The 13543-nt window shown below is 38.0% G+C and overlaps 1 protein-coding gene across 4 annotated transcripts in view; it reads left to right on the top strand.

The window, feature by feature from the left end:
• Nucleotides 1-13543, top strand: part of adcy6a (adenylate cyclase 6a) — a 272247-nt gene that overhangs the window by 239101 nt on the left and 19603 nt on the right. For all 4 annotated transcript variants that reach the window (XM_062053918.1, XM_062053921.1, XM_062053919.1 and 1 more), the window contains 6 exons: nucleotides 1089-1217; nucleotides 1315-1343; nucleotides 1407-1554; nucleotides 1639-1736; nucleotides 9936-10140; nucleotides 10224-10382. In XM_062053918.1, coding sequence (XP_061909902.1) covers nucleotides 1089-1217; nucleotides 1315-1343; nucleotides 1407-1554; nucleotides 1639-1736; nucleotides 9936-10140; nucleotides 10224-10382 — 768 coding nt within the window. The remainder of the gene's footprint in view (nucleotides 1-1088; nucleotides 1218-1314; nucleotides 1344-1406; nucleotides 1555-1638; nucleotides 1737-9935; nucleotides 10141-10223; nucleotides 10383-13543) is intronic.

Consider the following 13543-nt stretch of genomic DNA (forward strand, 5'->3'; position numbering starts at 1 on the left):
CCAATCTACTAAGATCCAAATAACAAGCACTTAAACGCCTACTGAAATGAAATTTTCTTATTTAAACGGGGATAGCAGATCCATCCTATGTGTCAGGCTATCCTCTTGTTGTGTTGCAGACTGTCTCGTACATGTACATGAATGCTAAAATTTTCCGCTGTTACCAAAATCCTCATATTTTCCCTTTACTGTATTTTGAAGCGCACAAATTAAGACCAATAAATAATTGTTTTAAATTAAAAAAAAAAAAAACATTTTTTTTTTTTAGGGATGTCCGATAATGACTTTTTGCCGATATCCGATATTCTGATATTGTCCAACTCTTTAATTACCGATACTGATATCAACCGATACCGATATATACAGTCGTGGAATTAACACCTTATTATGCCTAATTTGGACAACCAGGTATGGTGAAGATAAGGTCCTTTTTTTAAAAATTAATAAAATAAGATAAATAAATTAAAAACATTTTCTTGAATAAAAAAGAAATTAAAACAATACAAAAACAGTTACATAGAAACTAATAATTAATGAAAATGAGTCAAATTAACTGTTAAAGGTTAGTACTATTAGTGGACCAGCAGCACGCACAATCATGTGTGCTTACGGACTGTATCCCTTGCAGACTGTATTGACATATATTGATATATAATGTAGGAACCAGAATATTAATAACAGAAAGAAACAACCCTTTTGTGTGAATGAGTGTGAATGAGTGTTAATGGGGGAGGGAGGTTTTTTGGGTTGGTGCACTAATTGTAAGTGTATCTTGTGTTTTTTATGTTGATTTAATGAAAAAAAAAAATTACAAATATACCAATATTTTCCGATATTACATTTTAAAGCATTTATATTATTATGATATTATCGGACATCTCTAGTTTTTTTGGTAGACAGTGTTTGCCTAATTGCAAGTCTTCCCTTGCCGATGTCCATCAAGTATTTTAGATCTTTAACCAATGATCCCGTATGGCTCGAGTAAAATAAGAAATAGCAAAACACCTCTTCCACTGCCGTTTGCCACTTGCAGTGTTCTCTGCCTGGGAACAGTTGGTTAAGCCATTATGTTTTCCCTCTGTGAGCAGAAGGAAGAAAAGGCGATGATGGCGAAGATGCAGCGGACGAGAGCCAACTCCAATGAGGGACTGATGCCACGCTGGGTCCCTGACAGGACTTTCGCTAGGACAAAAGACTCCAAAGTCTTCAGACAAATGGTGAGTTTTCCACTAACAGGTGCCTTTTAAATGGACAAAGCTTGTCTATGCTTTTGGAAAGGTTTTTTTTTTGAGCGATGTTCTCTGTCTTCTTCAGGGCATTGATGAAACCTCCAGTAAAGACAAGTAAGTGTCATATACGGTAGAAGTGTAAACTGCTAAGATTATAATTCATGTTCTTTTTTTCAGCCGGGGCGTTCAGGAAACTATAAACCCAGAGGATGAAGTAGATGAATTCCTAGGACGAGCCATCGATGCTCGCAGCATCGACCAGCTAAGAAAAGACCATGTTAAAAAGTTTCTGCTCACCTTCCAGACGTCAGGCTTGGAGAAGAAGGTTTGACACTTTTATTTTGATTATCACTGGCCACTCATTTATACTCACACCCTCAAATGTAACTCTGTTTGTTCACTTTTATAGTATTCCAAGAAGGTGGATGATCGTTTTGGAGGCTATGTTGCTTGCACTCTACTAGTTTTCTGCTTCATATCCTTCATACAGATTGTCATCTTTCCACAGTGAGTAGCTGACATACATCCTGCACTATGTACTGTATGCCAAATGGCTCATTCTGAAAAAAGACTGTACTGATATTTAGCACCTGTGTTTAATCTCCTGGGATTCAAAAGGCCAAGCAGGAATAGAGGCCAAGAGACTAGCTGTAATTAAACCTATACTCTGCAATTTCTATATTTTAGTGCACACTAGGGTTTCACATTATAAACGATATACAATATGAATGATATACAACAATAGAGCTTTAAATACTGTCGTTATATCGTAAAAATACAATACATTCCAGCTGTGTCCCAAAAATCTGGCAGAGACTAGCGAACGAACGTGTTCTCAATTAAATGTAAAGTCCTCGCTAGCAAACTATCAGGTGATATCACTCCACAGTGCAAACTTAAGTCACTTTAATGTCAGCAATCCTCACTTTCAAGGCGGCAAATCATCACTGGAGGACGAGGAATTTTAACCGCTAAGATAGATCTCTTGAATACAAACAAAGATATGTTTAATGATTTACAAATCTTTTATCGTTTCTGTTATTGTTTCTAAACTCAGGAAATAAGTGCAGAAATCAAAGGGTTACTACATCCATCCATCCATCCATTGATTTTCTAGCGCTTGTCCCTCTTGGGGTCGCGGGGGTGCCTGGAGACATTCCCAGCTGCATTACAGTAGGAAATAATTTGAATATTTAATTTATATTGTTACACAGTCATCATGTGCTGTCTGATTATAATCATTCAATGATCTTGAATATTTGAAGGCTCAGTATCAGCATTCATCATCATTTCATCATTTCTTTTTATTCCTTTCATAAAAATGCATATATACAAGCCATGTACAGTTGACACTTTCATTGTTTTTTAGTTTCTTATACATTTCCATGATCAGAAAGGAGCAGATGGAAGAATACTATTCTTATATTTATCTGCCCCCTTTTTAACACAAATTATTTAGATGACTTTATAACTGTTCCCTCCACCAACACCCGAACTCCAACATACTTTTAATTTTCGTTTAAGCATTTTCAAAATGACACGTCCAATCAAAATCAAAAAGCAGTTAGATATAATTCCAGTTGTCTCTTTTTGTAACTCTTTTTAAATTCAAAGATATTCTTGCAACTTTTTAAGTCTTTGTCTAGAGAATTCCATGCTTTCACACCAACAACAGACAAGCACATTTGCTTCAAATTTGTTCGCACTCTTGGATGTTTAAAATCATACCGCCTTCTGTGGTTCTCATCTTCAGACGTGAAAACAAATAACTTTTGTAAGTCCTTCGGAAGAACTTTATTTCTAGCTTTGAACATCACTAATAGAGTATGCAATTCTACAATGTATTTTAGTTTTAATAATCCTGACCTAATGAAGAGTGGATTTGTGTGGTCTCTATATCCTACTGTAAAAATTATACGAATGGCTCTTTTCTGTGAAAGAAATAAAGGCATTATGTTGCTGTGATATGTATTTCCCCATATTTCTGCACAATAATTGAAAGAAGGTAAAATAATTTAGCAATATAACATTCTCATTGTATTATACGGGAAACTGTATTTAACCTTGTTCAAAATAAATAAACTTTTAGATACCTTATTTTTCACATGCAATATATGAGCTTTCCATGTCAACTTTTCATCTAAGATGACCCCCAAAAATCTGATTTCAGACACCTTCTCAATTTTCACATTGTTTATGGATAAACTAACTTCTATCTTTCTTTTATTACTGAATACCATAAATGTAGTCTTTTCCAAGTTTAAAGATAATCTATTTACATCAAACCACAATTTTAGTTTAACCATTTCCTCTTCAATATTATCGGCTAAGATTTTCAAGTCATCTCCTGAACAATATAAATTTGTATCGTCTGCTAATAATACGTACTGTAAAATTTTCGAAACCTCATAAATATCATTTATTTATAAAATAAAAAGTTTAGGTCCTAAAATCGAACCTTGTGGAATTCCACATTCAATATTCATACATTCTGACCTATGATCATCGATCTCAACATATTGCTGTCGTTGTTGTAAATAGCTGGTTAACCAGTCCAGTGCAACTCCTCTTACTCCATAAGTATATAATTTAGAAATGAGAATTTGATGATCTATAGTGTCGAATGCCTTCTTTAAATCAATGAAAACTCCTATTGTGTATTTATTTTGATCAATTGCAGTTGTAATATCTTCAATAATGTTCATGATGGCCAAGCTCGTAGACCTATTTGATCGAAATCCATACTGACTTTCATTTAATAATTTATGTTTTTCAATAAAGCAGTCTAATTTATTAACAAACAGTTTTTCAAGCACTTTTGAAAATTGAGATAGGAGAGATACTAATCTATAATTACCAAATGTATGTTTGTCTCCAGTTTTAAATAAAGGTATGACCTTAGCTGTTTTCATACTGTCTGGGAAAACTCCTACTTTAAAAGAACAATTAATTATATAATGTAATGGTTTAATGATGCAATCAATTGTGTTTTTTATTATTTTCATGTCAATACCCTCATTGTCTGTTGAGGTCTTGTTTTTTAGTTTATAAACCACAGATAATATTTCATTTTCAGTCACTTGACTAAGAAATATTGACTGCATAACCCTATTTTCCCTTTTCCAGACACCCCCTGATTGATCATTAGCTCTTGGTATCTAGGTCCTACATTTACAAAGAATTGATTTAATTCATTGACAATTTCATCTTTGTTTTCAATTAACATATTATCTTTTTTTAAATATCTAGGTAGTTCTGTTCGCCTTGTCCTATTCCCTATTGCTTTATTCAAAATATTCCATGTAGCCTTTATGTTATTTTTATTTTCATGCAACATTCTTTTGTAATATTCCCTTTTTGCTTGTCTCAATATATTGGTCAACTTGTTTTTGTAGTTCTTATAGCGTTTTTCAGCATTCTCTGTTCTTGATTTGATAAACTCCTTATAAAGTCTATTTTTCTTTTTACATGCATTTTTCAAACTGTTTATCATTCAAGGTGCATTATTTTGCCTTTGTTTAGATGTGCATGGAACCTCAGGACAGTGCTTGTTATACAGAGTAATATAATGTTTAAGAAAAGAATCATAGGCAGTGTTTATATCGTCTGTGTACACCTCTTTCCACTCTTGTTTGGTATAACCAATACTGCCCCTATAACTACTTGGTATTGGATCGATACTTTGATTTGTAGTATCGCTTAAAACTAATGTAAGGTATCCAAACAACAGAAGAATAAGTGCTTATTACATTTTAACAGAAGTGTAAATAGGAACATGTTACACCAGAAAGTAACCAAATATTAACAGTTAATTAGCAAGTAGAGTAATAATAGTTTTGAAAAAAATTAATGCACGTGAGTATAGGCTTATTGACCACACTGAATATGACCCGAGTGTGTGAATGTGGTATTGTCTATCTATGTCGGCTCTGCGATGAGGTGGCGACTTGTCCAGGGTTTACCCTTCCTTCCGCCTGATTGCAGCTGGGATAGGTACCAGCCCAACCGGGACCCAGAGAAGCGGTAGAAAATGGATGGATAGATAGATAGTACTTTATTGATACCTTCAGGAGAGTTCCCTCAGAAAAATTTAAATGAATGGATTTTATATAGAAATTATGCAATATGTCACTGCAGCAGGCAAATTAGGATCCTTTGTAACGCATTTTGAAATGGTTTTATTGGGGTTATGGTTATGGTGTTTGTTTATTTCAAACATGCATACAATTAAAATATGATACATAACATATTTCCAGTTTCTCCCTCCAGCATTCCTGTAAAGGAAAGGAGGAAGCAGAGCTTATTTAATCCTACTCCTTTTCGTTTCATAGCATATATTTTTTTTATTCAAGCAGTAACACAAAAGTGAATAAAAAAAGTAAATACATAAATATGAGTAAGTAAATGATTATTAAAAAAGTCAATCATTTACATGCCAAATAATGTACCATGATATATATCGTTATTGCAGGAGGCTGCAATATTTGGATTTTAGACCACATCGCCCCTTCTCAGTGCACACATTTTTAGTACACGTGTGTGTACAAACCTATATTTACGTTAATGACATTAGAAAAGTGTAAATCTATAAAGAAGAGATCCTAACAGCCTTCTAAAGATATTTATTATTTTAGATTAAGCTTTTCTCATTCGTGGTTGATATGCAGAATGTACAGAGACTGCAGTGCATACACACCTCCATATACTGTATGGTATAGACTACTTTTACCCCATCCCACAATAGCAACCGACATTGTATTCATTGACTACAAATTTAATCAACACATTTTTTTTCAGAGAAACATATAACAAAAGATGGAGTGGTGTTTGCATGACCAAATAGGTCATGAAAGCATCATGCCCAAATATGGTCATTAGAAGAGCGCTTGCATACACGGACGCCTTCCTTCTTAACATTTCATAATCTTTAGACATTGTTGTAGTTGTTACTCAACAAAAGTAATCCACTACACATTCCTACCTACTTTGTTTTTAAAGTAATGCCTTAATTTACATAGTTAACGCTAAGTAGTTACACTAATATTTACATTACTTTTGGATTACATGCACAATAATAGCCTCAGGGACCATGGCTCAGCCGTTAGCTTCATATCAGCGTGTTGTCGTCGCAGGTGCTTTGAGAGATTGGATGTAGTGTTGGCAGCACTTTACACGTAGTCGTGTCGTCTGCTCAATATCTTCTTGTTTATGTCACATGTTGTAAGCAAGCCTGGAAAATGTGTGTTTGATATGTGTCTAGGTCCTCCTGGGGAAAGTATTGCAAGTAACAACATGTTTTTGGATTTGTGGATATAATGTGATTCCTGACACTATCAACAGTAATGCATCATACTACTGTGTTACAGAAAAATGTTATCTGATTACAGTAAGGCTTTTCTCCCAACGCTATTGATTTAGGGGTAATTTGGAATGTTTTACCGTTTAGTATTTTATACGTAAGTAGTAAAACCTTAAAGTCACATCTTAAGTGCACAGGAAGCCAGTGCAGGTGAGCCAGTATAGGCGTAATATGATCAAACTTTCTTGTTCTTGTCAAAAGTCTAGCAGCCGCATTTTGTTCCAACTGTAATCTTTTAATGCTAGACATAGGGAGACCCGAAAATAATACGTTACAGTAATCGAGACGAGACGTAACGAACACGAATAATGATTTCAGTGTCGGTGGTGGACAAAAGGGGAAGAATTCTAGCGATATTACGGAGATGAAAGAAGGCCGTTTTAGTAACACTCTTAATGTGTGACTCAAAGGAAGAGAGTTGGATCGAAGATAATACCGAGATTCTTTACCGAGTCACTTTGTATAATTGTTTGGTTGTTAAATGTTAAGGTGGTATTATTAAATAGGTGTCGGTGTCTAGCAGGACCGATCATCAGTATTTCTTTTTCTTAGCGTTAAGATGCGAAAAGTTGCTGGACATCCATTGTTTAATTTCATTTAGACAAGCCTCCAGGTGATTGACTGATTCATGAAACAAGGTCAAACTAAACTTATATTAACCTGTGTCACAGTACAGTGGGAGAACGAGACGGCATGGAGGCAGGGACGTCGTTAGCTTGCAGCGTGTTTATTGAAATACCTGTATATAAATGAAGTGTGTGATTAATCCAAATGTATATGGTGTGACTATGTGTAGCGATTATATGAGGAGTGTCACCAGGTGGTGTTGAAGGTGCGTGTAGAGATCGGTGCGGAAGTCCAGAAAGGGCAAGGCAGGCTCGGAGGTCCAGGGACATGCAGGAGGTCAGGGGCTGGAACAAGGCGTCGTTGTCCGGGGGCAGAGGGGATCCAGGGAGACGAGACACACATCTAAAAACCAGGGGATAACGAAGGGCTGCTGGATGATGACACAGGACAAGACACAATGAGCACAACGGAGGGGAAACACAAAGAGCGAGGAAGCACATGAGCAAGGAAGCGAGAGACTTACTGTACAGGTACAAGAAGCTACGTTCTGGCACTGGAACGCAGGACGCGCTGGCTTATGAAGGCAGGAGTCTCATCAGCGTCAAGTGTGTTGATTGCAGAATGATGGGAGAGGAGAGGAACGCCCGTGGGCGTGTCCTGAGGCGCGCTCAGCGGAGGCGCGCTCAGCCGAACGCATAACAGAGTGAGAGGCGGCAGGTGTTTGAACCGTAACATCCTGGTTTGAATCCTGTGGGGGTCATTTAAAGATTTTACACAGTAAATCCAACAAATATTGTTTTGTATTTTCTAAAATTGCTCTCTTGTTAATTAAAAAGGCTGTTTGAAATTTGCTCAAAATAACATTTTTCAAACAAAAAAATACAACAAGAACACCACAGGCTATCTTACGTTACTATTCGTGGTTTAACAGAATATGTATTTTTTATAATGTCTATGTTTTTCTCAATTACTAATTATATTTACTAGAGTAAAAAGTCTGGTGTTCAGGCAGTCACTCACCGCTGTGTCGTGCACACGTACGTATAGGAAGCGTGTGGACGCATACAAAAGCAGCCCAAGATGAGCTACTAACAATTTGCAGTCATGTTGTTGTCACGATAAAATATACCTGGGGTGTCAAACTTTTTTTCTTTGGGAGCAACGCTGCAGTTATGGCTGTCCTCTGAAGGTTGTTTTTAATAGTCAATATATATGAACATAAATGTTTATTTGCCTAATATTATTACACAATTGCATATGCATTTGATTATTAGGAAGAAACGTTCTTTGAACTCATAAGTCAAGGGTGACAACCAAATATTTACGTAATTATTTGTGATAACCAAAAACAATGCCAGTGATATCTTGTTGCATGATCGTAGAAAATTGAAGTTTAGAAGAGGGGTCTTAACTTTTTTGTAGAGATGCCGATAAATGCTTTAAAATGTAATATCGGAAACTATCGGTATCGTTTTTTTTTATTATCGTATCGTTTTTTTTTGTTTTTTTTAATTAAATCAACATAAAAAACACAAGATACACTTACAATTAGTGCACCAACCCAAAAAACCTCCCTCCCCCATTTACAATCATTCACACAAAAGGGTTGTTTCTTTCTGTTATTAATATTTCTGGTTCCTACATTATATATCAATATATATCAATACAGTCTGCAAGGGATACAGTCCGTAAGCACACATGATTGTGCGTGCTGCTGGCCCACTAATAGTACTAACCTTTAACAGTTAATTTTACTCATTTTCATTAATTACTAGTTTCTATGTAACTGTTTTTATATTGTTTTACTTTCTTTTTTTTTCAAGAAATGTTTTTAATTTATTAATCTTATTTTATTTTATTAATTTTTCTAAAAAGGACCTAATCTTCACCATACCTGGTTGTCCAAATTAGGCATAATAATGTGTTAATTCCACGACTGTATATATCAGTATCGGTTGATATCGGTATCGGTTGATATCGGTATCGGTAATTAAAGAGTTGGACAATATCGGATATCGGCAAAAAGCCCTTATCGGACATCCCTACTTTTTTCCAGGCCAAGGACCCCCAACATGATGGAGAGACGGAGCACGGACCCCCGTACTTATACTCTACTACTTAAAATTGTGTTTTAAATTAGACTGAGCGTAAAGGTATCTTATTATTGTGCAATATTAAGATATTCAAAGAAAATTAACTTGAGAAACTTGAGCGCTAATCACTAGTTATCCAAAATGCTAACAATAATATATAATAATACAGTATAATGATTTATTCATGTTTTCTTTTTAATTTCCAAGGTACATTGAGTAGGGCGGTCATGTCACTGCCATTTATAACCTACACTATTGTGTTGGATCAATGTTAATGTGTATTTAACGACATTTAAATATGTGGAACATTTTCAAAATATATTTTTATTCATATTTTAAAAAGATGTAATAAACCAAAAGGGTTGCCAGTACCTCTGCACACCCCCTATGGGTTGTGAATATAAATATATATATATGTATGTGTGTATTTGTGTGTGTGTGTGTGTGTGTGTGTGTGTGTGTGTGTGTGTGTGTGTGTGTGTGTGTGTGTGTGTGTGTGTGTGTGTGTGTGTGTGTGTGTGTACATCATACGAAAATGCTTACCAAAGGCCTATACTCGTAAAAACTCTACACCTCTGATGGATGCCTGGTCCTCTCCACAGGTTCCAGTAAAGGACATTATGTGTGTTATTTGAACTAAAAGCAGAATAATCCTCCTAAATGTTTGTCTAACTATCTTTATTGCAGCACTCCAGTCATGCTGGGAATTTACATCAGTATCTTCATCATCCTGGCCAACATCCTTTTCATCTGTGCCATATACTCTTGCATCAAGCTCTTTCCAGCTGCAATGCAGACCGTTTCAAAGAAGATTGTCCAGTCTCGCACCAACAGCACTCTTGTCGGAGTGTTCACCATTATCCTTGTCTTCATCTCTGCCTTTGTAAACATGGTGAGATCTAAACAAAAGTAACCCTTGTGTTTACGAACAAATACAACCAGAATGAATAATTTGTATGCTTGTCGTTGTCGTAGTTTGCCTGTGACACCAAGAGCTTACCGGAGTGCGTCGCGGAGAAGTCCAACATGTCCGCCGCCTTGGTGACGCCATGCTTGATCCGCAACTTGAATGTGTCTGTTGAAGGGGGTCTAGAGATGTGTCCCAGTCAAGGCCCCTCCTGTCCCTTTCCTGAGGTGAGTTAAGTGGCTAGTCCATGGTTTACGGATTACGGGGGTTCATTTGTGTCTTTATTACCAAAGGTTTTTTTTAGAGATAAATGCTTTAAAATGTAATATCGGAAATTATCGGTATCATTTTTTTAATTATTGGTATAGGGTTTTTTTTTTATTTTTTTTTTTTTATCAACATAAAAAACACAAGATACACTTACAATTAGTGCACTAACCCAAACATCTTCCCTCCCCCATTCACACTCATTCACACAAAAGGGTTGTTTCTTTCTGTTATTAATATTTCTGGTTCCTACATTATATATCAATATAGATCAATCCATGGAAAACGACTTCCGGACGGCTTCGAAGCGATTCTGGACCACCATCCGCCGCCTCAGGAAGGGGAAGCAGTGCACTATCAACACCGTGTATGGTGAGGATGGTGTTCTGCTGACCTCGACTGCGGATGTTGTGGATCGGTGGAGGGAATACTTCGAAGACCTCCTCAATCCCACCAACACGTCTTTTTATGAGGAAGCAGTGCCTGGGGAATCTGTGGTGGGCTCTCCTATTTCTGGGGCTGAGGTTGCTGAGGTATTTAAAAAGCTCCTCGGTGGCAAGGCCCCGGGGGTGGATGAGATCCGCCCGGAGTTCCTTAAGGCTCTGGATGCTGTGGGGCTGTCTTGGTTGACAAGACTCTGCAGCATCGCGTGGACATTGGGGGCGGTACCTCTGGATTGGCAGACCGGGGTGGTGGTTCCTCTCTTTAAGAAGGGGAACCGGAGGGTGTGTTCTAACTATCGTGGGATCACACTCCTCAGCCTTCCCGGTAAGGTTTATTCGGGTGTACTGGAGAGGAGGCTACGCCGGATAGTCGAACCTCGGATTCAGGAGGAACAGTGTGGTTTTCGTCCTGGTCGTGGAACTGTGGACCAGCTCTATACTCTCGGCAGGGTCCTTGAGGGTGCATGGGAGTTTGCCCAACCAGTCTACATGTGTTTTGTGGACTTGGAGAAGGCATTCGACCGTGTCCCTCGGGAAATCCTGTGGGGAATGCTCAGAGAGTATGGTGTATCGGACTGTCTGATTGTGGCGGTCCGCTCCCTGTATGATCAGTGCCAGAGTTTGGTCCGCATTGCCGGCAGTAAATCGGACACGTTTCCAGTGAGGGTTGGACTCCGCCAAGGCTGCCCTTTGTCACCGATTCTGTTCATAACTTTTATGGACAGAATTTCTAGGTGCAGTCAAGGCGTTGAGGGGATCTGGTTTGGTGGCTGCAGGATTAGGTCTCTGCTTTTTGCAGATGATGTGGTCCTGATGGCTTCATCTGGCCAGGATCTTCAGCTCTCACTGGATCGGTGACTATGTGTAGCGATTATATGAGGAGTGTGAAGCGACTGGGATGAGAATCAGCACCTCCAAGTCCGAGTCCATGGTTCTCGCCCGGGAAAGGGTGGAGTGCCATCCCCGGGTTGCGGAGGAGACCCTGCCCCAAGTGAAGGAGTTCAAGTACTTTGGAGTCTTGTTCACGAGGGAGGGAAGAGTGGATCGTGAGATCGACAGGCGGATCGGTGCGGCGTCTTCAGTAATGCGGACGCTGTATCGATCCGTTGTGGTGAAGAAGGAGCTGAGCCGGAAGGCAAAGCTCTCAATTTACCGGTCGATCTACTTTCCCATCCTCACCTATGGTCATGAGCTTTGGGTTATGACCGAAAGGACAAGATCACGGTTACAAGCGGCCGAAATGAGATAGGGTGAAAAGCTCTGCCATCCGGGGGGAGCTCAAAGTAAAGCCGCTGCTCCTCCACATCGTGAGGAGCCAGATGAGGTGGTTCGGGCATCTGGTCAGGATGCCAGCCGAACGCCTCCCTATGGAGGTGTTTAGGGCACGTCCGACCGGTAGGAGGCCACGGGGAAGACCCAGGACACGTTGGGAAGACTATGTCTCCCGGCTGACCAGGGAACGGCTCGGTATCCCCCGGGAGGAGCTGGACGAAGTGGCTGGGGAGAGGGAAGTCTGGGTTTCCCTGCTTAGGCTGCTGCCCCCGCGACACGACCTCGGATAAGCGGAAGAAGATGGATGGATGAATGGATCAATACAGTCTGCAAGGGATACAGTCCGTAAGCACACATGATTGTGCGTGCCGCTGGTCCACTAATAGTATTAACCTTTAACAGTTAATTTTACTAATTTTCATTAATTACTAGTTTCTATGTAACTGTTTTTATATTGTTTTACTTTCTTTTTTATTCAAGAAAATGTTTTTAATTTATTTATCTTATTTTATTATTTTTTCTAAAAAGGACCTTATCTTCACCATACCTGGTTGTCCAAATTAGGCATAATAATGTGTTAATTCCACGACTGTATATATCGGTATCGGTTGATATCGGTATCGGTAATTAAGAGTTGGGCAATTTCGGAATATCGGATATCGGCAAAAAGCCATTATCGGACATCCCTAGTTTTTTTGACACTGAATTTCTGTAACTTAATTATTTGCTTTTGAATTTCGTGAACGGAATCTTTTACATCAAACTATACTGACAATTTCAATGAATACAAATTGTGTTTCAAATTTCAGTTTAAGATACAGTGTTTTAAGATGCCTGTCAATGAAATATGTGTTGCTTCAATTCTCAAGAATCAAGACTGAAGCAATCAATGGTGTTTCACAACAAGCCAAAAATGTGTCTTGTTTGCAGTCACATGACACTGGTCTTGCGAAGCAGCAAAGAGGCAGTTTATGCAGCTCTACACACTACAGCAGCACTGAGCATCATCATCATCATCATCATTTCTTTTTATTCCTTTCATAAAAATGCATATTTACAAGCCATATACAGTTGACACTTTCATTGTTTTTTTTGTTTCTTATACATTTCCATGATCAGAAAGGAGCAGATGGAAGAATACTATTCTTATATTTATATGGCCCCTTTTTAACACAAATTATTTAGATGACTTTATCACTGTTCCCTCCACCAACACCCGAACTCCAACATACTTTTAATTTTCGTTTAAGCATTTTCACAAGGACACGTTCCAATCAAAATCAAAAATCAGTTTGATATAATTCCAGTTGTCTCTTTTTGTAACTCTTTTTAAATTCAAAGATATTCTTGCAACTTTTTAAGTTTTTGTCTAGAGAATTCCATGCTTTCACACCAGCAACTGACAA

Source organism: Entelurus aequoreus, linkage group LG07 (assembly GCF_033978785.1).
Source record: "Entelurus aequoreus isolate RoL-2023_Sb linkage group LG07, RoL_Eaeq_v1.1, whole genome shotgun sequence".
Lineage (NCBI taxonomy): Eukaryota > Metazoa > Chordata > Actinopteri > Syngnathiformes > Syngnathidae > Entelurus > Entelurus aequoreus.